The sequence below is a fragment of the Pogoniulus pusillus genome, chromosome 33 (assembly GCF_015220805.1).
Source record: "Pogoniulus pusillus isolate bPogPus1 chromosome 33, bPogPus1.pri, whole genome shotgun sequence".
In the NCBI taxonomy this organism is placed as follows: Eukaryota; Metazoa; Chordata; class Aves; order Piciformes; family Lybiidae; genus Pogoniulus; species Pogoniulus pusillus.
The window spans coordinates 12,876,292-12,902,408 of record NC_087296.1 but is presented as its reverse complement, the minus strand read 5'-3'; the positions used below and the strand labels follow the sequence as shown (position 1 = coordinate 12,902,408).

Below are 26,117 nucleotides of genomic sequence, written 5' to 3'. Positions count from 1 at the left end.
CTGCAGACTAAGCAGCCTCAGGGCTCTCAGCCTCTCCTCATCAGTCCCCCTTCAGCATCCTTGTAGCCCTCTGTTGGACTCTGCCCAGTAGATCCCTGTCCCTCTTGAGCTGGGGAGCCCAGCCCTGGCTGCACTGTTCATTTTTGAGTGTGTTGGCTCCAGTTTAAAGTTCAGCAGAGCACTGTAAGTCTGTGGCTTGGACTCATTACCGTGGTGTAGGTGAGTGGAGGTGTGAAATGCTTTGGTGGGCAGTGGTGGCTCTTGTTCCAAATGTGGCTGTCAACGTGGTGCTGTACTCAGCTTCTACACGTGGTGTAAAGTGCTAGCTGCTCTTACCTGACATATCAATGATGGTCCTACTCACGTGGAAGTATTGGGATACACTCTGGATTGGCTCAGCTTTCAGAGATAACATGAAAGTCTCTGCAGGTGCAAGAGTCCATTTCTCATTTCACTTCCCTTTCCTCAGGCCACTCTACACCAGGAACAAAACCTTAATTTCAGCTAACTGCTGAGAGCTTGATTGCACATTGCAGCAATCTGAAGATCTGTTGCTGCAGTGACAGTTCTTAGCCAATTGTGTCATTATCTGTTTTTTTTTTTCCTCCTCAGTAAAAGCTCTGCTAGGAAAAAAAAACCCCAACAAAACAGAAAAGAACTTCCAAACCCCACAAAACCTCAAACTGTGATTCCCCTCCCCACCTCCCCTCCTTTAGTTCCTCCTATGTTCATTGAGTACAGAAGGGTTTAAAACTAGGTGCAAACTGAAGAAGCAAAGACTATTGAGTAAATATTGACAGGGTTTGGTGTGGAGGTGTTTAAGGGTGTATGGCTGAGGATGCACAGGAGGAAGAAGCTCAGGAAGTGAATCATAGAATCAGACAGGGTGGAAGGGTGGAAGAGAGCTCCAAGCTCAGCCAGCCCAACCTAGCACCCAGCCCTAGACAATCAACCAGACCATGGCACTAAGTGCCCCAGCCAGGCTTGGCTTCAACACCTCCAGCCACAGCAACTCCACCACATCCCTGGGCAGCCCATTCCAATGCCAATCACTCTCTCTGCCAACAACTTCCTAACAACATCCAGCCTAGACCTTCCCCAGCACAACTTGAGACTGTGTCCCCTTGTTCTGTTGCTGCTTGCGTGGCAGCAGAGCCCAACCCCATCTGGCTACAGCCTCCCTGCAGGTAGCTGCAGACAATGAGCTCTGCATTTAGTAGAGTGGGAGAATCCCCTCCCTGGCCCTGCTGGCCACACTGCTGCTGCTGCAGCCCAGGCTCTGCTTGGCTTTCTGGGCTGCAAGTGCACACTGCTGGCTCCTGTTGAGGTTCTCCTCCACCAGCACCCCCAAGTCCCTCTCCTCAGGGCTGCTCTCCAGACACTCACTGCCCAGCCTGAAGTTGTGCTTGGCATTGCCTCAACCCAGCTGCAGGACCTTGCCCTTGATCTTGCTGAAGCTCCTGAGGTTGGCTTGTGCCCACCTCTGCAGCCTGCCCAGGTCCCTCTGGATGGATCCTGCCCTCCAGCCTGGCTGCTGCACCACACAGCTTGGTGTGGGCAGCAAACCTGCTGAGGCTGCACTCAGTGCCTCTGTGCATGGCACCCACAAAGATGTTGAACAAGACTGGTCCCAGGGCTGATCCCTGAGGGACTCTGCTTGCCACTGGCCTGCACCTGGACAAACTGTTCTATGATTCAAACTGTTTATGACCTGGGCCCAGACACAATGAATTGCTGAGCTTACACTGGAAGCATTTTCCTTACAAGTGCATCCTGGCTTTAGGAATTGAGGTGTTCAACAACTTGCAGTCAGGTAGTTAAAGATGAAGAGGAAGGAGGCAGGGATTGGCTGCATTGCTGTCAAGCACAAGATGCATGGCAGCTGAGCTGCCTAGGCTGATGTCCCAGGAATCCAAGGCATTTTTTCCCATCCAAAGAGCTGCTCCCAGCACAGAGATGGATCATGCATTTTTTACCCCCCTCTTCTATTTGTTTGTATTGTTCTTATTCATCACTTGCTTCTGTCAGGACTCTGATGTTTGACTTCTCTATGCACAGGATTGACTAAACTTAAGGCAAGGGTGGCTGGGGTGTGCCCAAGGACAGAATGACTTATTCCCTGTCTGTCATTATTGACCTCTAAGCACTGGAGGGGAAGGGAATAGAAATGCCCTGTCCTGTCAGTGAGTGCCAGGGTCTAGCTGCAGGGCAGCTTTTCCCAAGGTACACTCCTTATTTCCAGGCCATTGGGACAAGGATATCAGGTAGGTTTTAGGCTCTCAGGGAGTGACAGGACTTCCCAGTTCACAAGGGGCAGTCTAGAGACTGAAAGAGAAGCATTGAGGATGATGAAAGAAATGGTACATCTCTTACATGAGGCAAGGCTGAGAGCCCTGGGGCTGGTTAGCCTGGAGAAGAGAAGGCTGAGAGGAGCTCTGAGCAATGTTTATAAGTATCTGGGGGGTGGGTGTGAAGAAGAAGGTGCCAGGCTCTTTTGGCTGATGCCCTGTGATAGGACAAAGAACAGTAGGTGCAAGCTGGAGCCCAGGAGGTTCCACCTCAGCATGAGGAAAAAAAAGTAATACTGTGTGGGTGCTGGAGGCCTGGAACAGGCTGCCCAGAGAGGTTGTGGAGTCTCCTCCTGGAGACTTTGAAGACCCATCTGTGTGACTTGTCCTTAGGTGAGCCTGGTTTGGCAGGGGGGTTGGACTGGATGATCCCTGGAGGTCCCTTCCAACCCCTGACATTCTGTGATCTGTTAAAGAATGGCTTTACAGCAGTGTTAAATGTACCCCTGAATGCAAAGCAGCTCTGGGAGAAGGTTTGTTCTGCCAGGATGAGCCATGCCAGGTACAGCTGCTGCTTGCTGCTTCCTAGGTGGTTCTCTGCACAGGTTTAAAGGAAAAGCTGGTGCTTTGCCTTGGAGAAATGCAGAGGTTGTAGGCATGGCTGGACCCTGGTTATTTGTGTCTGTCAAGGCACAGGACTCATTCTGGTAGTGAAGGAGTGAAGAAAAATGGTGAGTGTGCAGTGCCAGAGCCCAGCAGCATTGCTCACCCAAATCACTGCAGTAGCTTATGGGATACACCTCTGGAAGAAGCAAAGATTGGCTGCTTGGGGTGCAGCATTCACCTGCACAGGCAAATGGTTTTCCTTTAGAGTGAAGAGACTCTTCTGTCTTGAATTTAGGAGTCAGCATTCCTCTGGTTGTCATAGAATGGTTTAGGTTGGAAGGGAACTTAAAGGTCATCTAATTGCAATCCCCCTGCCATGTGCAGGGACACCTCCCACCAGCCCAGGTTGCTTAAGGCCTCATCCAACTTGACCTTGAAGACCTTCAGGGAGGAGCATCTACAACCTCCTTGGGCAACTAGATCAAGTTGCTCAAGGTCTCATCCAACCTGGCCTTGAACACCTCCAGGGAGGTTGTGGAGCACAGAAGCACCCAATGTGATCTTCGATCACATTGGGTGCTTCTGTGCTCCACAACCTCCCTGGGCAACCTGTGCCAGTGTCTCAGCACCCTCAACCTGTGCCAGTCTCTCACCACCCCCACTGGAAAGAATGTCTTCCTCATCTCCAGTCTTAATCTCCCCTCTGCCAGCTCAAAGCCATTGCCCCTCATCCTGTCACTACAAGCACTTGTCAAAAGTCCCTTCTTGCCTTTCTTGTAGCCCACTTCAGATATTGGAAGGTTGCTCTAAGATCTCCCTGGAGCCTTCTCCAGGCTGAACTGACCCAACTCTCTCATCCCATCCCCATAGGGGAAATTCTTCAGCCCTCTGATCATCTTTCTGCGTCCCTCTGGACTCACTCCAGCAAGTCCATGTCCTTCTTGTGCTGAGGGGTCCCAGAACTGAACATGGTACTCCAGGTTGGGGGGGTCTCACCAGAGCAGAGGAGAGAGGAAGAATCATCTCCCTCATCTTGCTGGTCACAGGAGCATTTGGCTGTGTTAGGTCAGTTAATGCAGCAGATGTCATTGCAGATGGACCAGGAGAGGGAATGCAGATGGGAAAAGGACTAATAGGAGCTGTGTAGGCACATTAAAGGTAAGGGTGTTAAGGGGCAGAGGATGTTCTTTGCCCCCAAGTCTCTGTCTTGTTGATTTTTATCTGCCTGTGATGTGCCCAACTTAACTTGTCAGTAACTTGTCTGCTCTGCTCCAGTTTTATCTCCTTTAGCAGCAGCTCCCTCTTTGTGCTTCTCCCTGTGAGCTGAGAGCGCCCCAGGAGCAGGCACAGCTTCCTGCGCCAAATACGCGCCAGAAAGCCACGGAGATTCTCCCTTTGCTTCTTCCATTATTAGTGATGGAATTCGTGAAAGCTCTAAAAACACCCCAGAAAAAAATAGGTCTGGAAAATCCTTTTTAGATTAATATAACATCTTGGCCTTGGCCACTGGTAGGGTGCAGTAGAGCTGTTAGCATTCCTGACTGATGTTTAGCCTACCAATTTCATAGCCGTTCCTTGAGGTGCTTCATCACTTTTACTACACAGGTCTGGTGTGGGAGAAGTTGGAGGGGGGGAGGAGGAAAAAAAAGAAAAGAAAAGAGAAGAACTATCTTGCTGTCACAATCTGAGATTCTAGTTTGTGCTGTAAGTGGGGAATGAGGAAATGAATCTGCCTGGTCTGGTTTGGTTAAGTAAGGCAGGTGAGAGCGCAGGCAAGACAGTATCACAGTGTCACAGTATCACAGTATCACAGTATTATCAGGGTTGGAAGAGACCTCATAGATCATCAAGTCCAACCCTTTACCACAGAGCTCAAGGCAAGAATCATAGAATCATAGAATCAACCAGGTTGGAAGAGACCTCCAAGCTCATCCAGTCCAACCTATCCCCCAGCCCTATCCAGTCAACCAGACCATGGCACTAAGTGCCTCATCCAGGCTTTTCTTGAAGACCCCCAGGCACGGTGCCTCCACCACCTCCCTGGGCAGCCCATTCCAGTGCCAATCACTCTCTCTGTGCAGAACTTCCTCCTAACATCCAGCCTAGACCTACCCTGGCACAACTTGAGACTGTGTCCCCTTGTTCTATTGCTGGTTACCTGGGAGAAGAGGCCACCCCCCACCTGGCTACAATGCCCCTTCAGGTAGTTGTAGACAGTAATAAGATCACCTCTGAGCCTCCTCTTCTCCAGGCTGCACACCCCCAGCTCCCTCAGCCTCTCCTCATAGGATTTGTGCTCCAGGCCCCTCACCAGCTTTGTTGCCCTTCTCTGAACATGTTCCAGCACCTCAACATCCTTCTTGAATTGAGGGGCCCAGCACTGAACACAGCACTCAAGGTGTGGCCTGACCAGTGCTGAGTACAGGGGCAGAATAACCTCCCTTGTCCTACTGGCCACACTGTTCCTGATGCAGGCCAGGATGCCATTGGCTCTCTTGGCCACCTGGGCACACTGCTGGCTCATCTTCAGCTACTATCTATCAGTACCCCCAGATCCCTTTCCTCCTGGCTGCTCTCAGCCACTCAGTCCCCAGCCTGTAGTGCTGCTTGGGGTTGTTGTGGCCAAAGTGCAGAACCCTGCCCTTGGCCTTGTTAAATCTCATCCCAGACGATGAGACGAAGCGGTTTGGGAGTGCCTGAGCTAATGTTTGCAGAAGGAGGAAGATAATTTCCAGACAGATTTAGTCAAATAAAATCTCAGCTATCTGCAGGTCTGGGAGTATCCCTGTGGAGATGGAGTGTGAGAGCTTGGGCTGTTTAGCCTGGAGAGAAGAATTTCATAGAATCAACCAGGTTGGAAGAGAGCTCCAAGCTCAGGCAGCTCAGCCTAGCACCCAGCCCTGGCCAAGCAACCAGACCATGGCACTAAGTGCCCCAGCCAGGCTTTTTTAGACCATCTCCAGCCACGGCCACTCCACCACCTCCCTGGGCAGCCCATTCCAATGTCAATCACTCTCTCTGCCAACAACTTCCTCCTCACATCCAGCCTGAACCTGCCCTGGCACAACTTGAGACTGTGTCCCTTTGTTGTACCTAAACCTCCCCTTGTGCAACTTGATGCCATTCCCTCTCATCCTAGCATTTGGTCACAGGGAGAGGAGACCAACCCCTACCTGGCTTCAACCCCTTTCAGCCTCATTACTATGGCTGGATGAGGCTCTGGCCAGCCTGATCTAGGGTAGGGTGCCCCTGTCCATGACAGTTCCAACCCCCCTGCCATGCCCAGGGACACCCGACCCTAGAGCAGGCTATCCACAGCCCCATCCAGCTTGGCCTTAACCACCTCCAGTGAGGGAACATCCACAACCTCCCTGAGCCACCTGTGCCAGTGTCTCACCAACCTCAGTGCAAACAACTGCTTCCTAACATCCAGTTTCCATCTCCCCTCTGCAAGTTCAAACCCATTCCTCCTCCTGCTGGCATTCCCAGACCTTGTCAATAGTCCCTCCCCAGCTCTCCTGGAGCCCCCTGCAGATCCTGCAAGGCCACTCCAAGGTCTCCTCCAGGCCTTCTCCTCTCCAGGCTGCACAGCCCCAACTCTCTCAGCCTGTGCTCAGAGCAGAGCTGCTGCAGCCCTCTCAGCATCTTGGTGGCCTCCTCTGCACTGGCTCCAACACTTCCATGTCCTGCTTGTGCTGGGGGCTCCAGAACTGCCCCCAGGGCTGCAGGTTGGGTGTGAGGAGAGCAGAGCCAAGGGGCAGAATCCCCTCTCTTGCCCTGCTGCCCACTCTGCTCTTGCTGCAGCCCAGCACAGGGCTGTGTCTGGGCTGCACTCACACTGCAGGCTCCTGCTGAGCTTTGCATCACCCCCAGGGATGTGCCTGCCCATGTTCCCCGGGCGTGAGTGGGTGTGGAAGCCTCTGAACTGCTCAGCTGTGCAGGTGTGGATGGTGGTGAGAAGCCAAACTAAACTCATTTGGCTTTCAGTCTCTGGAGAGGTGTAACAGAAAAAAACCCTCCCTGACTTGGCAGAATTGAGAGCCCAAAATTGTCACCCCAAGGGTTTGATTTGCTGTGGAATCCTCCTGGGTCCCCTGGGTAGCAAAGGCTGCGTCGCTTAAGCGCTCAGATGGAAGTAATTATGTTGTCATCCTCTCTAAATTAGCTCACTGAGATTGGCTGTAACTTGCAGGAGGGGAAATGCTCTTTGTTTTGTCAACAACTTCTCTGTGTCAGGTAAACATTTGCTTAGTTGGCCCTTTCTTCCAGACAGGTTTGGAGAGGTTTGGGTTGTCTCTGCATCCTGATGTTGTGTTCACTTTTATGCTAATTGTTATCCCCTTGGTAATGGAAAAGTCTTTGCCTTAGTCTTTTACAGTGCCTTTAGCCCTGCAAAAGCACTGGCTGCAGCTCGAAGCTTGGAACTGATAGCTTGTGTTAGTGCTTTTAAGTGTGCAGATGACACCAAGCTGGGGGCAGATGTGGGTGGGTTGGAGGGCAGAAGGGCTCTGCAGCGGGACCTTGACTGCCTGGACAGATGGGCAGAGTCCAAGGGGATGGAGTTCAATAGCTCCAAGTGCAGGGTGCTGCACTTTGGCCACAGCAACCCCATGCAGAGATACAGGCTGGGGTCAGAGTGGCTGAGAGCAGCCAGACAGAGAGGGATCTGGGGGTGCTGATTGATACCCACCTGAACATGAGCCAGCAGTGTGCCCAGGTGGCCAAGAGAGCCAGTGGCATCCTGGCCTGCATCAGGAATGGTGTGGCCAGCAGGAGCAGGGAGGTCATTCTGCCCCTGTACTCTGCACTGCTCAGACCACCCCTTGAGTGCTGTGTTCAGTTCTGGGCCCCCCAGTTTAGGAGGGACATTGAGATGCTTGAGCGTGTCCAGAGAAGGGCAACGAGGCTGGGGAGAGGCCTTGAGCACAGCCCTACGAGGAGAGGCTGAGGGAGCTGGGATTGGTTAGCCTGGAGAAGAGGAGGCTCAGGGGAGACCTTATTGCTGTCTGCAACTACCTGAGGGGAGGTTGTGGCCAGGAGGAGGTTGCTGTCTTCTCTCAGGTGGCCAGCACCAGAACAAGAGGACACAGCCTCAGGCTGCACCAGGGGAGATTTAGGCTGGAGGTGAGGAGAAAGTTCTTCCCTGAGAGAGTCATTGGACACTGGAATGGGCTGCCCGGGGAGGTGGTGGAGTCGCCGTCCCTGGAGCTGTTCAAGGCAGGACTGGACGTGGCACTTGGTGCCATGGTCTGGCCTTGAGCTCTGTGGTAAAGGGTTGGACTTGATGGTCTGTGAGGTCTCTTCCAACCTTGGTGATACTGTGATACTGTGATGCTGTGTGATCTTCTGCTGCATTATACATTGTGAGTCACCTACATCTTGACTGCTGTGTGCCAGCTCTGCTCTCCTTATCTCCAAAGAGGGGGAGCTCAGAGCTGAGAGAAGGCTGAGGATAATCAGAGAAAGGGGAATGGCTTCTACACAAGATGGACTGAATAACCTGAGACTCTTGAAGTGCCAGACAAAATTACCTGGGGACGTATCAGAGAGCTCTGCCAAGTTGTGGATAACACAGGAGGCCAATTGGGATCAATTTGTCGCTGAATTGGGTCATTAAAGGGGTCCAGGTACAAAGCAGACAGATGGAAACGGCTCTGGAGGCTGGCAGGAGTAAGCCCACACCTTGTGCCAGGTGGTGCCATGCTCACTGGAAGCTGACATGGTTTTTGGGATGGCTGAATGTGCAGGAGCACATCCACTTCAGGGATTTCTGATGCTGCTCCTTGGTTAGCATCTGTGAGGAGAGGCTGAGGGAGCTGGGGGTGTGCAGCCTGCAGAAGAGGAGGCTCAGGGGTGACCTTATTGCTGTCTGCAACTACCTGAAGAGAGGCTGTAGCCAGGTGAGGGTTGGTCTCTTCTCCCAGGCAATCAGCAATAGAACAAGGGGACACAGTCTCAAGCTGTGCCAGGGGAGGTCTAGGCTGGATCTTAGGAGGAAGTTGTTGTCAGAGAGAGTGATTGGCATTGGAATGGGCTGCCCCAGGGAGATGGTGGAGGCACCGTGCCTGGAGGTGTTCAGGAGAAGACTGGATGAAGCACTTAGTGCCATGGTCTGGTTGACTGGATGGGGCTGGGTGCTAGGTTGGGCTGGCTGAGCTTGGAGCTCTCTTCCAACCTGGCTGATTCTATGATTCTGTGAATGCAGCCACTCCACGGGGGAGGAGATGCCATTTCATTTGCAGAAGTGACTAACTGTTGGAGTATCAGCTTGCAAAATGCAGGGGCCAACTCCCAATCCTCTCGAGCAGCATTTGCATTACCTGAGCTGCTCAGCATTTCCAGTTGCCATTCAGTGGGGTGACAGTGGCACAAAGCAGCCAGGAGAGCTGTCACCACAGCCCTGCTCTTTGCAAGCCTGATTCATCCCCTGCAAGCAGCCTCTCCTCTCTAGCAGAGGCAGGCAGCATCTCTCAGAAGAGCACTAGATGAGCATGCAATTAAATTGTAATAAGTGGCAGGACATTTATAGATGCAGAAGCTGGAGGCATCATCTGCATGGGGTTTTTTTTTTCAGCTGAAATGAAAAGTGGTTAAGCCTTTCTTTCTGGGCTTGTAAACTGAACAGCAGTTCCAGCTTAGCTGCAGGAGTCGCTCCCAAAGCACTGGGGGCTGATTAGGATAAAGCTTCTCTGGCAAGAGGAAGAGCTCAGCAGCAGGCTGGTTTCTCTCAAGCAGTGTGTGTGTGTGTCTGTGTGTGTGGAAAAGGACTTCCTCAGGCCTTGGGCTGACTTGCCAGTGTTTTACATTGCTGCTTCCACCTATACCTACCCAGTTCCCTTTCTCCAGCTCCTGTTTTAGCTGCCAACAGATGTGGGGGTTGGGCTCTTCTCTCAGGCACCCAGCAACAGAACAAGGGGACACAGTCTCAAGTTGTGCCAGGGGAAGTATAGGCTGGATGGTAGGAGGAGGTTGTTGGCAGAGAGAGTGATTGGCATTGGAATGGGCTGCCCAGGGAGGTGGTGGAGTCTCTGTGGCTGGAGGTGTTGAAGCCAAGCCTGGCTGGGGCACTTAGTGCCATGGTCTGGTTGGTTGGGCAGGGCTGGGTGCTAGGCTGGGCTGGCTGAGCTTGGAGCTCTCTTCCAACCTGGTTGATACTATGATTCTATCAAGTTAAAGCCTGATGAGGAGTCTATAATGGAGCTGTGCCTTTTGCTGTGGAGTGCCCATAGCTATGAATGTTTTATACCTCTCTCTGTGCCAATCATGAATCTAAATCAAAGTTATTTAGCACTGTGTATGTGAAACCTCAGCTCTCTGATATCTCTGTCTTTGGACTTGCTCCATTTTTCCTTTACTTACCTCCTCAGCATTGCCCCCTACAACATTTTGTAGGTTTCTTACATTTCAGTGTTTCTTGATGGGTTTTGTTTTCCTGTGCCATGTGTTTTTTTCCTCTTTGTGGACCTCCATGATCACAGGATCATAGAATGGTTTGGGTTTGAAGGGTCATCTAGTTCAGCCTCCCTGCAGTCAGCAGGGGCATCATCAACTAGATCAGTGTGGCCAGCAGGGCCAGGGAGGGGATTCTCCCCCTCTGCTGTGCTCTGCTCTGCTGAGACCCCACCTTCAGTACTGCATCCAGTTCTGGAGCCCCTGGGACAAGAGGGATGTGGAGATGCTGGAGTATGTCCAGAGCAGGGCCAGGAGGATGCTCAGAGGCTGCAGCAGCTCTGCTGTGAGCACAGACTGAAAGAGTTGGGGCTGTGCAGGCTGGAGCAGAGGAGGCTCCCAGGTGACCTTCTTGTGGCCTTGCAGGATCTGAAGGGGGCTACAAAAAAGCTGGGGAGGGACTTTTTAGGGTGTGAGGGAGTGGCAGGAGTGGGGGGAATGGAGCAAAGGTGGAGGTGGGGAGAGTGAGGCTGTGGAGGTGAGGAGGAAGTTGTTGAGCAGGAGAGTGGTGAGAGGCTGGAATGGGTTGCCCAGGGAGGTGGTTGAGGCCCCATGGCTGGAGGTGTTTGAGGCCAGGCTGTGTGAGGCTGTGTGCAGCCTGCTCTAGGGTAGGGTGTCCCTGGGCATGGCAGGGGGGTTGGCACTGGCTGCTCCTTGTGCTCCCTTCCAACCCTGACTGATTCTATGATTCTAAGATCAGGTTGCTCAGACTCTTGTTGAGTCTTACCTTGAATATCTGCAGGGATGGGGCCTGAGCTACCTCCCTGGGCAACCTGTTCCAGTGTTGGACCACCTTCATGGTGCAGAACTTTCCCTAATGCCCAATTTAAATCTGCTCTTCTGTCATTTCAAACCACTGCCCTCATCCTGTCCCTGCAGGCCTTTGCAGACAGTCCCTCTGCAGCCTTCTTGCAGCTCCCTTCAGGTACTGGAAGGCAGCTCTAAGGTCTCCCTGGAGCCTTCTCTTCCCTAGGCTGAACACCTCCAGCTCCCTCAGCCTGTCCTCATAGGTGAGGTGTTCCAGCCCTCTGATCATCTTCACGGTCCTCATCTGGATCCACTCTATGAGGTCCATGTCCCACTCTTTCCTGTGAAATGAGTTTTTGGTAACTTCCTCCTTGAGGAGGATGGGAATTAATTAATCACAGGATCACAGAATTGTTTGGGTTGGAAAAGCCCTCTCAGATCATCGAGTCCAACCATCAACCCAGCACCACAGTGCCCTGTAAACCATGTCCCCAGGTGCTATGGCCACACCTTTCTTGAGCACCTCCAGGCATGGGGACTCCACCACCTCCCTGGGCAGCCTGTGCCAATCCCTGACCACTCTTGCAGCAAAGACATTTTTCCTCATCTCCAACCTAACCCTCCCCTGGTACAGTCTCAGCCATTTCCTCTCCTGTTATCATCTGATAAGACAAGAGACCAAGTCCCACCTCATTTTTCTTACTTCTCTACAATGATGTGCAGCACAGAAATGAGGCAGATAGGAGCTGGTGCATCTCAGGCATTGCATTAGTGAACAACAGTGCAGCAGTTCCCTTGCTTGAGTTGATCTCAGGTCTCCCAAGTCCAGCAACCAAACTCTGAGCATCTGTAATGAACACTGCATGCATGTCCTGGGAAGAGGAAGGGAATGATCAGGCAATGCCAACACGTCTGCAGCAGCTACACTGCATCTGTAGCAAGAGCCAGCTCTGTGCTCTGGAGCAGTCCCAAGGCAGTGCTTTGTTCTTACTGGGAACTGGAGTTGTTTAGCCTGGAGAAGAGGAGGCTGAGGGGAAACGTTATTGCTCTCTACAGCTCCCTGATAAAAGGCTGCAGTGAGGTGGGGGTTGGGCTCTGCTCCCTAGGATCAGGTGATAGAAGGAGAGGAAATGGCCTGAAATTGTGCCAGGGGAGGGTTAGGTTGGAGAGGAGGAAACATTTGTTTGCTGCAAGAGTGGTCAGGGCTTGGCACAGGCTGCCCAGGGAGGTGGTGGAGTCCCCATCCCTGGAGATGTTCTGGAAAGGTGTGGCCATGGTGCTTGGGGAGGTGGTTTAGTGGCCTTGGTGGTGTTGGGTTGGGCTCAGTGATCTTAAAGGTCTTTCCCAAACAAAACCAAACCAGAGGTTCTCATTGCTGTCTACAGCTACCTGCAGGGAGGCTGTAGCCAGGTAGGGTTGGGCTCTGCTGCCAGGCAAGCAGCAACAGAACAAGGGGACACAGCCTCAAGCTGTGCCAGGGCAGGTCTAGGCTGGATGTTGTTAGGAAGTTGTTGTCAGAGAGAGTGATTGGCATTGGAATGGGCTGCCCAGGGAGGTGGTGGAGTGGCTGTGGCTGGAGGTGTTGCAGCCAAGCCTGGCTGGGGCACTTAGTGCCATGGTCTGGTTGACTGGATGGGGCTGGGTGCTAGGTTGGGCTGGCTGAGCTTGGAAGTCTCTTCCAACCTGGTTGATTGTACAATTCTCTGATGGTACACAAGGGTGGGACAGGAAGGTGGAGGTGAAGACCATACCCTTTGTGCACAGTGCTTTCCCTGTTGCCTTGCAGGAACGGATGAAATGAAGGCTTGCTGCACACATCTCAAGCTCCAGCTTGTGCTTTTCCTTGCCACTGGGGAGTGCTGCACCATTTCTGTGCCGCTGCCTTTCCCCTTCTGCAATTACTCTGCAGGAGGTTCCAGGAGGCTGGAGCCTGTACCGTGCCCCCACCAGGAACATCGATTTGGTTCAGACTGGCTGATCAGCTGTGTGCTGTGAAGCTGAAGCTGGCAATGGTGTTTTCCATGCTGATACATGCAGCAGCCTGCAAGCTGTCTGCTGTTAATTGAGATAATAAAGGTGCTGTCCTGGGGTGCCGTCAGCAGCAGATCCAAAGCAAGTCCTGGCTCTGGAACTGCAATCCTGTCAGTAATATCTATTCCTTTCAGCCCTCCAAGCTTGTAGGGGCTTCAACTAAATGAAAAAGGCAATGTGTCTTGTATCTCCCCTCTTGCCACTGTGGGAATTGTGTAGAAATGAGTGCTGTAAACATTTCTTCTTTCATTTTGACAGGTAATATTCGAAGCTGAAGTCTCAGATGGGAGAAATGGCTACATTGCCATTGATGACATCCAGGTTCTGAGTTACCCTTGTGGTAAGTCATGATTAAGAGCTGCATTTTTCTCTGTCTTTTCAGGACACATTTGATATTGCTGGAGACTGCTGAGTTTTCATCACTTGATCGCTGATGTTCTTTGTTCTTTCAGCAGCCTGTTTGTTGCAGCTTCCAGGGGAAAATGTAGTGTTGCAATAGTGTTTTACCTGGGTAAAAGCTTTGTCTGCCTGAAGCAGAGAGGAATACAAAAGCAGAAATTCTTCCTTGACTTTTTAACCGTCCCACAGTTGGTGTAGGGGCTGGAGATGGGGTTTAATGTGTGTGTGCTCACTGGTTAAGGGAAACTGAACTGACAGATGCATGTAGTAGGAGGTTTATCACATTTCATGCCCTTGTTCTTTCCCCCCTCCCCCCTCTTTAAGCAGAGTCAGTTAAAAAAAAGCCTTCTGGCTACTGAAGTGCTGAGGGATTGGCTTTTGTTGTTTTGCTTTTTCTGTGGACAGACTTCAGATACTTCTGTTTGCCTTTCCCTGCTTACTGCTGGGGGAGAGCTGCAGCCATGCAAACAGCAGTTGTGGTAATGAGAATGTTCTACACAGGAAGGGTTCTGAGGGAAGAAGATATCCATGTGGGCTTTTGATACTTTTTATCACTTGGGTTTTCTTGTTGTTGGAAGGGTGATTGTGTTCTGTTCAACTCTCTTGGTCTTCTCCTTTCTAAAATGTGATTTTGTGGTAATGAACCTAATGGTTCATTACAGCATAGAATCATAATCATAGAATCAATCATCATAGAATCACAGAATCATAATCATGGAATCAATAGTCATAGAATCACAGAATCATAATCATGGAATCAATAGTCATAGAGTCACAGAATCAGAATCATGGAATCAATAATCATAGAGTCACAGAATCATAATCATGGAATCAATAGTCATAGAGTCACAGAATCATAATCATAGAATCAATAGTCATAGAGTCACAGAATCATAATCATGGAATCAGTAATCATAGAATCACAGAAGCATAATCACAGAATCAATAATCATAGAATCACAGAATCATATTCATAGAATCAATACTCATAGAGTCACAGAATCAATAATCATTGAGTCACAGAATTGTAATCATAGAATCAATAATCATAGAGTCACAGAATCATAATCATAGAATCAGTAATCATAGAATCACAGAATCAGAATCACAATCAATAATCATAGAGTCACAGAATCATATTCATAGAATCAATACTCATAGAGTCACAGAATCAATAATCATTGAGTCACAGAATCATATTCATAGAATCAATACTCATAGAGTCACAGAATCAATAATCATAGAGTCACAGAATCGAAATCATAGAATCAATAATCATAGAGTCACAGAATCAGTCAGGGTTGGAAGGGAGCACAAGGAGCAGCCAGTTCCAACCCCCCTGCCATGCCCAGGGACACCCTACCCTAGAGCAGGCTGCACATAGCCTCACACAGCCTGGCCTCAAACACCTCCAGCCATGGGGTCTCAACCACCTCCCTGGGCAGCCCATTCCAGCCTCTCACTTTTTGTTGTAATGACCCTGATGGTTCACCATGTCAGTGCTTTCTGCATGGGTCAGATAGAATCATCCACTCCCCCAAATCAGCAAAATGATGCCAAATAGGAAAGTCACAATGGCAGCCTCACCTTCTGCTTTCTTCTCCCCCCTGACCTGTGCCAGCAATAGCTGTTGGGGGCTACCCAGCTTACAGGGTACTGGAGACAGTGACCTCTTTATACTTCAGCCAAGCCAGCTCTGTCTGCTTGGCAAAGCTCTGCTCAAATTCACTATGTGGCTTTCATTTCTTTTTTTCCCCTCTCCTTTGTGATTCTGTGGTTTGATTTTGTTAAGTGCTAAACCAAAAGGCACTTAGGTACAGCCATGAGGGCTGATTATCAGCACGATTATCAGTGCTGGGCCCCATCCTCTTTAACATCTTCATAGATGATCTGGATGAGGGCATGGAGTCAGTCATCAGCAAGTGTGCAGATGACACCAAGCTGGGGGCAGATGTGGCTGGGTTGGAGGGCAGAAGGGCTCTGCAGCAGGACCTTGACTGCCTGGACAGATGGGCAGAGGCCAACAGGATGACATTTAACAAGGTCAAGTGCCAGGTGCTGCACTTTGGCCACAGCAACCCCATGCAGAGATACAGGCTGGGGTCGGTGTGGCTGAGAGCAGCCAAACAGAGAGGGATCTGGGGGTGCTGATTGATACCCACCTGAACATGAGCCAGCAGTGTGCCCAGGTGGCCAAGAGAGCCAGTGGCATCCTGGCCTGCCTCAGGAATGGTGTGGCCAGCAGGAGCAGGGAGGTCATTCTGCCCCTGTACTCTGCACTGCTTAGACCACCCCTTGAGTGCTGTGTTCAGTTCTGGGCCCCCCAGTTTAGGAGGGACATTGAGATGCTTGAGCGTGTCCAGAGAAGGGCAACGAGGCTGGGGAGAGGCCTTGAGCACAGCCCTACGAGGAGAGGCTGAGGGAGCTGGGATTGGTTAGCCTGGAGAAGAGGAGGCTCAGGGGAGACCTTATTGCTGTCTACAACTACCTGAGGGGTGGTTGTGGCCAGGAGGAGGTTGCTCTCTTCTCTCAGGTGGCCAGCACCAGAAGGAGAGGACACAGCCTCAGGCTGTGCCAGGGGAGATTTAGGCTGGAGGTGAGGAGAAAGTTCTTCCCTGAGAGAGTCATTGGACACTGGAATGGGCTGCCCGGGGAGGTGGTGGAGTCGCCGTCCCTGGAGCTGTTCAAGGCAGGACTGGACGTGGCACTTGGTGCCATGGTCTGGCCTTGAGCTCTGTGGCAAAGGGTTGGACTTGATGATCTGTGAGGTCTCTTCCAATCCTAATAATACTGTGAGACTGTGATACAGGATCCAGATAAACTCTCGTTTCATTAGTGATGCTTAAACTTCCTTTGTTCCAATTTACTCCCCCCCCCCAGTGTGTTGTTTTTGGTTTAATTTCTTTCCAGTAAGCACAAAGAAAGAAGAATTTGACTACTGTTCTGGTTAGTGGTTCTTGAGAAAGGGATGGGTGAGAGCTGAGTGAGGTGCCCATTCCTCAGATCTGTCTGTCAGCTTTCTTATGTCTCATAAATACTTAAGGTGCTTATACCACTGAGCTTTCCTGTGTCTTTGTCAGCATGGAAAATAGATTCATCACCTCCTAAAATTCTGTATCCAGTGGCACAGATGATTTGCTGTAGTAAAACAGAGCCCTGAGCTTCACTGCAAATCATCTGAGCAGCATCCCTCTGTCTGCCCGAGCAGTGCCCAGCTAATTGGCTTGTTCTCGACGTGCTGGTTTCACACCACCCAAAGTCTTTGGGATAATTTTTGTCAAGTGCTGCTGACATTGAGGCATTTGATCTCCTTCTGTCGTGGCTTTGATTTTTGAAAGACTTTGTGTGAGTTATAATAAAGTTAGTGGAGTCACCAGGGGAGAAAGGAAGGACTGAAAGCATTTCCCTCGTCTGGAGCAGAGATGAAACAAAAAATGGTCTGTTTCTTTTCTATAGCCAAAGGTTCTTAGAATATTCATCTGCAGGGACACAACAGTGCTGCCACCTTTTTTGTTAAGCCAGAAGCCTGATTTGTAATTTTTTTTCCCCCCTCTCTGCAGATAAATCTCCACATTTCTTGAGGCTGGGGGATGTAGAGGTCAACGCGGGGCAGAACGCTACGTTTCAGTGCATTGCTACGGGGAGAGATGCAGTGAATAACAAGCTATGGCTCCAGGTAAGGCCAACTCATGCAGGTCTCTTTGGCTAGAGGACAAACTGCCTTCTGGAGGTGAAATATTTTAATTCCTGGGGATTGATTTCTTTTTTTTTCCTTCTTTCTTGTGTTCTGCATGCAAAGGATTTGGTTTAAATGCAGTTTCTGTTCAATGGAGGAAGTTGTAATCGCTTCTGTAACGCTAAAAACAGGTTGCCCAGGGAGGTTGTGGTCTCCTGGAATGCATCTGCTGGGGGCAGATGTGACTGAGTTGGAGGGCAGAAGGGCTCTGCAGCAGGACCTTGACCCCCTGGACAGATGGGCAGAGTCCAAGGGGATGGCTTCAATAGCTCCAAGTGCAGGGTGCTGCACTTTGGCTACAACAACCCCATGCAGAGATACAGGCTGGGGTCGGAGTGGCTGAGAGCAGCCAAACAGAAAGGGATCTGGGGGTGCTGATTGATACCCACCTGAACATGAGCCAGCAGTGTGCCCAGGTGGCCAAGAGAGCCAGTGGCATCCTGGCCTGCATCAGGAATGGTGTGGCCAGCAGGAGCAGGGAGGTCATTCTGCCCCTGTACTCTGCACTGCTCAGACCACACCTTGAGTGCTGTGTTCAGTTCTGGGCCCCCCAGTTTAGGAGGGACATTGAGATGCTTGAGCGTGTCCAGAGAAGGGCGACGAGGCTGGGGAGAGGCCTTGAGCACAGCCCTAGGAGGAGAGGCTGAGGGAGCTGGGATTGGTTAGCCTGGAGAAGAGGAGGCTCAGGGGAGACCTCATTGCTGTCTGCAACTACCTGAGGGGAGGTTGTGGCCAGGAGGAGGTTGCTCTCTTCTCTCAGGTGGCCAGCACCAGAACGAGAGGACACAGCCTCAGGCTGTGCCAGGGGAAATTTAGGCTGGAGGTGAGGAGAAAGTTCTTCCCTAAGAGAGTCATTGGACACTGGAATGGGCTGCCCGGGGAGGTGGTGGAGTCGCCGTCCCTGGAGCTGTTCAAGGCAGGACTGGACGTGGCACTTGGTGCCATGGTCTGGCCTTGAGCTCTCTGCTAAAGGGTTGGACTTGATGATCTGTGAGGTCTCTTCATCTAGTTCCTGCCCCCCTGCCATAGGCAAGGACACCTCCCACTAGAACAGGTTGCTCAAGGTCTCATCCAGCCTGGTCCTGAACACTTCCAGGGAGGTTGTGGAGCACAGAAGCACCCAATGTGATCAAAGATCACGTTGGGTGCTTCTGTGCTCCACAACCTTCCTGAGCAACCTGTGCCAGTGTCTCACCACCCTCAACCTGTGCCAGTGTCTCACCACCCTCATTGCAAACAACTCCTTCCTAATAATTCCCATTCTCTCTTCCAATTTTCCCACTTGAAGCTTTAAAAATGCCTTTAGTTCTATGTGTACCTTTATGTCTATGCTGAAGTTGAGAATGGTTACTAAATATGCCCTTCAAAAACTGAGTTTTCTTTTTTCCCCTTTGCTTTTTAGCTGTGTTATTTCTGTTACATTTTCATCACTGCAAAGGATTTGTGCTTTGAATTGAAGCATCATCAGGGCTTTAAAATAACTGGGATTTGGGCAAGTGTTATACTTTAAACTGAGCTAAAATCAGTTACTTCAATCTGTTTGATTTTGCTCTTAATAGAGAGTGGAGCTGACTAACCATGAGTAACAGCTGCATGTAGGCATGTGAGGAGCTCAGCATTTCAGATATAGCTTGTTAAAAGGTGGAATTGAGATTAGACAATCTGCAGGATGCTTACATGTGTGGCTGTGCTACAAGTTTACAACAGGTGGAATTGAGATTAGGCAGTCTGCAATATGCTTACATGTGTGGCTGTGCTACAAGCTTACAACAGGTGGAATTGAGATTAGATCACCTGCAATATGCTTACATGTGTGGCTGTGCTACAAGTTTACAACAGGTGGAATTGAGATTAGGCAGTCTGCAATATGCTGAAATGTGTGGCTGTGCTACAAGTTTACAACAGGTGGAATTGAGATTAGATCATCTGCAGTATGCTTACATGTGTGGCTGTGCTACAAGCTTACAACAGGTGGAATTGAGATTAGGCAGTCTGCAGGATGCTTACATGTGTGGCTGTGCTACAAGCTTACAACAGGTGGAATTGAGATTAGGCAGTCTGCAGGATGCTTACATGTGTGGCTGTGCTACAAGTTTACAACAGGTGGAATTGAGATTAGGCAGTCTGCAGGATGCTTACATGTGTGGCTGTGCTACAAGCTTACAACAGGTGGAATTGAGATTAGGCAGTCTGCAGGATGCTTACATGTGTGGCTGTGCTACAAGTTTACAACAGGTGGAATTGAGATTAGGCAGTCTGCAATATGCTTAAATGTGTGGCTGTGCTACAAGTTTACAACAGTTGGAATTGAGATTAGGCAGTCTGCAGTATGCTTACATGTGTGGCTGTGCTACAAGTTTACAACAGGTGGAATTGAGATTAGGCAGTCTGCAGTGTGCTTACATGTGTGGCTGTGCTACAAGTTTACAACAGGTGGAATTGAGATTAGGCAGTCTGCAGTGTGCTTACATGTGTGGCTGTGCTACAAGCTTACAACAGGTGGAATTGAGATTAGATCATCTGCAGTATGCTTACATGTGTGGCTGTGCTACAAGTTTACAACAGGTGGAATTGAGATTAGGCAGTCTGCAATATGCTGAAATGTGTGGCTGTGCTACAAGTTTACAACAGGTGGAATTGAGATTAGGCAGTCTGCAATATGCTTACATGTGTGGCTGTGCTACAAGCTTACAACAGGTGGAATTGAGATTAGGCAGTCTGCAATGTGCTTACATGTGTGGCTGTGCTACAAGCTTACAACAGGTGGAATTGAGATTAGATCATCTGCAATATGCTTACATGTGTGGCTGTGCCATGATCTTAAAACAGGAACACAAATGTAGCAGTAGGTAGAGCAATGACAAACAGCTCAATACAAGCCAACAGTGTGCCCAGGTGGCAAAGAAAGCCTCAAGCTGCCACCAAGGAGGTTCAGACTGGACATTAAGAAACATTTTGTTCCCTGGAATGAGCTGCCCAGGGAGGGGGTGGAGTCACCCACCCTAGATGTGTTTAAGTCATTTGGGTGTGGTGCTTGGGGATGTGGGTTAAGGTGAGAGTAGGGGTATGGGTTGGAAGTGGTGACCCTGGGAGGCTTTTTCAGCTGGAATGTTTCTGTGATTTGTGCTCCATGCCGTTGAGTAAGAACCTGAGATACTTAACTTGGGAGTGGTTTAAATTAGGCAGCTGGATAATGTGTTCAGTGAGGAAGAGGAGTTTGCTTTCAGGCTTGTCAAAGAGAGAGCTCGCAGTAAGTAGTGGAACCGAGCCAGGTTTTGCTACCCCAAAGGCAGGACTGTGGCAATAGGAGGAGCATTCCTGCAGGCCTGTGAGGCACACTCCCATGACCATGGCTCAGCACAGCCTGATGGAGACACCCAGCTGGAAACCTTAAAATCACAGAATTGTTTTGTTGGAAAAGCCCTCTGAGATCACCCAGTCCAACCAGCAACCCAACCCCACCATGGCCACTAAACCATGGCCCAAAGTGCCATGGCCACAGGTTTCTGGAACACCTCCAGGCATGGGGACTCCAGCACCTCCCTGGGCAGCCTGTGCCAATCCCTGACCACTCTTGCAGCAAAGACATTTCTCCTCATATCCAACCTAACCCTCCCCTGGCACAATTTCAGGCCACTGCCCTTCCTTCTATCTCCTGATCCTAGGGAGAAGAGACAACGTCACGCTAATCCAACTTCTTTTCACAGTATCACAGCATCACAGTATCATCAGGGTTGGAAGAGACCTCACAGATCATCAAGTCCAACCCTTTAGCACAGAGCTCAAGGCCAGACCATGGCACCAAGTGCCACGTCCAGTCCTGCCTTGAACAGCTCCAGGGACGGCGACTCCACCACCTCCCCGGGCAGCCCATTCCAGTGTCCAATGACTCTCTCAGGGAAGAACTTTCTCCTCACCTCCAGCCTAAATCTCCCCTGGCACAGCCTGAGGCTGTGTCCTCTTGTTCTGGTGCTGGCCACCTGAGAGAAGAGAGCAACCTCCTCCTGGCCACAACCTCCCCTCAGGTAGTAGTAGACAGCAATGAGGTCTGCCCTGAGCCTCCTCTTCTCCAGGCTAACCAATCCCAGCTCCCTCAGCTGCTCCTCCCCAGCCCTGTTCTCCAGACCCTCCCCCAGTTTCACTGCCCTTCTCTGGGCAGGCTCCAGCCCCTCACTGTGGACTCTTCCCTGTCGCTCACTCCGCAGCCAGACAAGTCTGACACATTGTCCTTTCTCACTTTCACTCCCTGAGCAGCCCAGCCAGCAGCCAGAAGAACTCACAAAACATGTTTTGTGCCTCCATAGATTCTTCCTTTAGCCTGTGTGTGGCTCACAGATGTGGTAGTTTCTCACAGTATGAAAGATAAGTTCCCTTTGAGGCTATAACTCTGCCAGCTTGTGCTTGTTAAGTGCCTTAATGTTCTTGAAAGTACCTTGCTACTAAAATTAGCTACTTGAACTCCACTTCTTCTTGTTTGCATAGAATCACAGAATCAAGCAGGTTGGAAGAGAGCTCCAAGCTCAGCCAGCCCAACCTAGCACCCAGCCCTGGCCAAGCAACCAGACCATGGCACTAAGTGCCCCAGCCAGGATTGGCTGCAACACCTCCAGCCACAGCCACTCCACCACCTCCCTGGGCAGCCCATTCCAATGCCAATCACTCTCTCTGACAACAACTTCCTCCTAACATCCAGCCTGAACCTGCCCTGGCACAGCTTGAGGCTGTGTCCCCTTGTTCTGGTGCTGGTTGCCTGGCAGCAAAGCCCAACCCCACCTGGCTACAGCCTCCCTGCAGGCAGCTGCAGACAGCAGTGAGCTCTGCCCTGAGCCTCCTCTTCTGCAGGCTGCACACCCCTCTCTCTTTAAGAGAGCCAAACTGTCACCAATTTAAAGGTGACCCAGTTGTTTTTTCCTTCCTCCCCCATCCTACTTGCTCAGCTGCCCCTCTGAGTTCTGTACCTGAGGTAGGAGCCCAGGTTAGTGCTGGTGTGCCCATCTAGTGCTGAGGTTATTCCTTCTACTTAAACTCTGGGCTGGACATCTGTGGGCTTCGTGAGGCTCTGCAGTGAGGTTTGGAAAAGGTTTTCCTTAACCTTTGACCAAAGCAGAGATTCATAAAGCCCCAATACCCAGAAAAGAAGAACCAGCAGATCAAATCAAATGCCTAAGTAATTGGTTTTTGAGAGCCCTGAGCTGAAACATTCCAGGAATGTATTTTTCTCATAACAGAAAAAAAAAAAGAGGCAGTGGAAATACATAAGAAATAAATAAATAAAGGCAGTCAAAAATGAAAGCTGAAGGGGGCAAGGGAGGGAGTAAGACACCTTCCAAGTGCAGTGTGTTTGAGAAAATAGCTTTTGGTTATGTCCTTATTGGAAGAGAAAAGATATTTCCTTGGGAGAGGAAAAAGCAGCAGAGTTTGCTGTGAAAACAAATTCTTTGATGAGGAGAGATGCAAGGGGCAGTGTGGGACAGCAGAGCTCTGTGCAGAGATGCAAGGGGCAGTGTGGGACAGCAGAGCCTTGTGCAGAGATGCAAGGGGCAGTGTGGGACAGCAGAGCTGTGTGCAGAGATGCAAGGGGCAGTGTGGTACAGCAGAGCTCTGTGCAGAGATGCAAGGGGCAGTGTGGGACAGCAGAGCTGTGTGCAGGGATGCAAGGGGCAGTGTGGGACAGCAGAGCTGTGTGCAGAGGTGCAAGGGGCAGTGTGGGACAGCAGAGCTCTGTGCAGAGATGCAAGGGGCAGTGTGGGACAGCAGAGCTGTGTGCAGAGATGCAAGGGGCAGTGTGGGACAGCAGAGGTCTGTGCAGAGATGCAAGGGGCAGTGTGGGACAGCAGAGCTGTGTGCAGAGATGCAAGGGGCAGTGTGGGACAGCAGAGCTCTGTGCAGAGATGCAAGGGGCAGTGTGGGACAGCAGAGCCTTGTGAAGAGATGCAAGGGGCAGTGTGGGACAGCAGAGCTCTGTGAAGAGATGCAAGGGGCAGTGTGGGACAGCAGAGCTGTGTGCAGAGATGCAAGGGGCAGTGTGGGACAGCAGAGCTGTGTGCAGAGATGCAAGGGGCAGTGTGGGACAGCAGAGCTTTCTCTGTGCAGAGATGCAAGGGGCAGTGTGGGACAGCAGAGCCTTGTGCAGGGATGCAAGGGGCAGTGTGGGACAGCAGAACCTTGTGCAGAGATGCAAGGGGCAGTGTGGGACAGCAGAGCCTTGTGCAGAGATGCAAGGGGCAGTGTGGGACAGCAGAGCCTTGTGCAGAGATGCAAGGGGCAGTGTGGGACAGCAGAGCTCTGTGCAGAGGTGCAAGGGGCAGTGTGGGACAGCAGAGCTCTGTGCAGAGGTGCAAGGGGCAGTGTGGGACAGCAGAGCTTTCTCTGTGCAGAGATGCAAGGGGCAGTGTGGGACAGCAGAACCTTGTGCAGAGATGCAAGGGGCAGTGTGGGACAGCAGAGCTCTGTGCAGAGATGCAAGGGGCAGTGTGGGACAGCAGAGCTCTGTGCAGGGATGCAAGGGGCAGTGTGGGACAGCAGAGCCTTGTGCAGAGATGCAAGGGGCAGTGTGGGACAGCAGAGCTCTGTGCAGAGGTGCAAGGGGCAGTGTGGGACAGCAGAGCCTTGTGCAGAGATGCAAGGGGCAGTGTGGGACAGCAGAGCTTTCTCTGTGCAGGGTCTCACTTGCTTGTACTGCAGTAAGAGAGATGTACAAGCACAGATTTCATAGGACCATGGAGTCACAGAATTGTTTTGACTGGAAGACATCATCGAGTCTGCTGAGAGCTCCCCTGGAGTATGGCGTCCAGCTCTGAGAGACATGGACCTGCTAGAGTGGGCCCAGCTGAGGACAAGGATGATCAGGGGGCTGGAGCACCTCTCCCTCTAGGACAGGCTGAGAGGGTTGGGGTTGTTCAGCCTGGAGAAAAGATGCTGCTTAGAGCAGCATTTCAGTGTCTGAAGGGGACCTACAGGAGGGCTGGGAGGGGACTGTTTAGGAGGGCTTGGAGGGATAGAATGAGTGGCAGTGAGATGAAACCTGAGCAGAAGAGATTTAAGTTGGACATTAGGAGGAAACTGCATGGTGAGAGTGGTGGAACACTGCAACAGGTTGCCCGGGGATGTGGTTGAGGCTCCATCCCTGGAGACATTCAAGGTCAGACTTGATATGGCCCTGGGCACCCTGGTGGAGATGTTGCTGCTGCCTGCAGGGGTGGTTGGACGTCCTTCTGTGCTTCTCCACCTGCATATAATGAAGTGCTCCTACCTTTGTGCTTGCTGCTGCAATGACAGGCTTCTCACCAGCCCTTTTTCTATCAAAGTACATCTGCAAACATTGCAGACAAATAGGAATTAACATTGAATTGATCTTCTCTTGACTTCCACGGCTGAAGCTTCCACTCTTGTTTGTTTGGAGCACGTGTCTGGTGTCTTGTCCTTTTTCACAGCTCTTTTCCTCCTCCTCTGCCTTTTGCAGCCCTGCTGGCCCAAGGTCTGGGGCAGTCAGAGCTGTGTCGTTGGAAGAGAAGCTCTAAAGACAACAGAAATCTTTAGGAGCTGCAGCTGCAGTAATATGAAACAAATATTTGCACAGGCAAAGAGATTGAACTGGTGGAGCAAGGTGATGCGAGCACACCTCTTGTGAGCCTGTGAATAGCAGCAGGGGAGGGAGCAGGGCAGAAATGCAGCTCTCAGATCTCTTTGTTCTTCACCTTCTCAGCCTTATCTGCTGTTGAATCTCTTACAGTCGGGAGCTGAAGGATTCTCTTTATCACCTGCAGTCATTAGCAAACTCTGGACTCTGGAGGTCTTTCCGTTTCGTTTAAAGTGGTTCTGAGCTGTGCTCAGCCTTGGTGTGGATGATCTTTTTTTTTGCCCTTCTGGATGCAGTGCTCTGGGTTGTTGTGGGTTTTTTTTCTCACTATTTTCCCCCTCCTCTTAAACTTTTCTCTGACACACCCCAGCAGCTGTAGCTTGGTGCCACAGGTGGGTTGTGTGATAGGAGTCCCTATGGCAAGGTGACAACAGAGCTTTTCCACCTGCTGCTCTGTGATTGTATGCCTTGTCACATGAACTGCAGGTCCCTTCCAAGCCTAACTTGTGGACACAGTAGAAGTTCCTGCAGGAGGTCAACATAAATGTGTGGGACTTTTTAGCTGAAAAGATTGGGGTGCATCAAGAAAAGTGGTTTGAGGGAAGTTCTCCTCCACCTCTACTCTGCCCTGCTGAGACCAGTCCTGGAATACTGTGTTCAGATCTGGGCGTTCCAGTTGAAGGGAGACAGGAATCTACTGGTGAGAGTGCAACAGGGAGCTGTGAGGATGATGAAATGACTTGAACATCTCTCTTATGAAGAAGGACTGAGAGACCTGAGGCTGTTTAGTCTTGGGCTGGCTGATCCTGGTGGTCCTTTCCAACCATAGTGATTCCCAGTCATTAGAATCATAGAATCATAGAATCAACCAGGTTGGAAGAGACCTCCAAGATCATCCAGTCCAACCTAACACCCAGCCCTAACCAATCAACCAGACCATGGCACTAAGTGCCTCATCCAGTCTTTGCTTGAAGACCCCCAGGCACGGTGCCTCCACCACCTCCCTGGGCAGCCCATTCCAATGCCAATCACTCTCTCTGTGCAGAACTTCCTCCTAACATCCAGCCTAGACCTACCCTGGCACAGCTTGAGACTGTGTCCCCTTGTTCTATTGCTGGTTGCCTGGCAGAAGAGGCCACCCCCCACCTGGCTACAATGCCCCTTCAGGTAGTTGTAGACAGTAATAAGATCACCCCTGAGCCTCCTCTTCTGCAGGCTAAACAGGCCCAGCTCCCTCAGCCTCTCCTCATAGGATTTGTGCTCCAGGCCCCTCACCAGCTTT

The 26,117-nt window shown here is 50.9% G+C and overlaps 1 protein-coding gene across 11 annotated transcripts in view; it reads left to right on the top strand.

The window, feature by feature from the left end:
- The window catches only part of PTPRK (protein tyrosine phosphatase receptor type K), a 609,180-nt gene that overhangs the window by 215,999 nt on the left and 367,064 nt on the right, over nucleotides 1-26,117 (top strand). For all 11 annotated transcript variants that reach the window (XM_064170307.1, XM_064170306.1, XM_064170297.1 and 8 more), the window contains exons 4-5: nucleotides 13,380-13,461; nucleotides 17,081-17,196. In XM_064170307.1, the coding sequence (XP_064026377.1) occupies nucleotides 13,380-13,461; nucleotides 17,081-17,196 (198 nt within the window). The remainder of the gene's footprint in view (nucleotides 1-13,379; nucleotides 13,462-17,080; nucleotides 17,197-26,117) is intronic.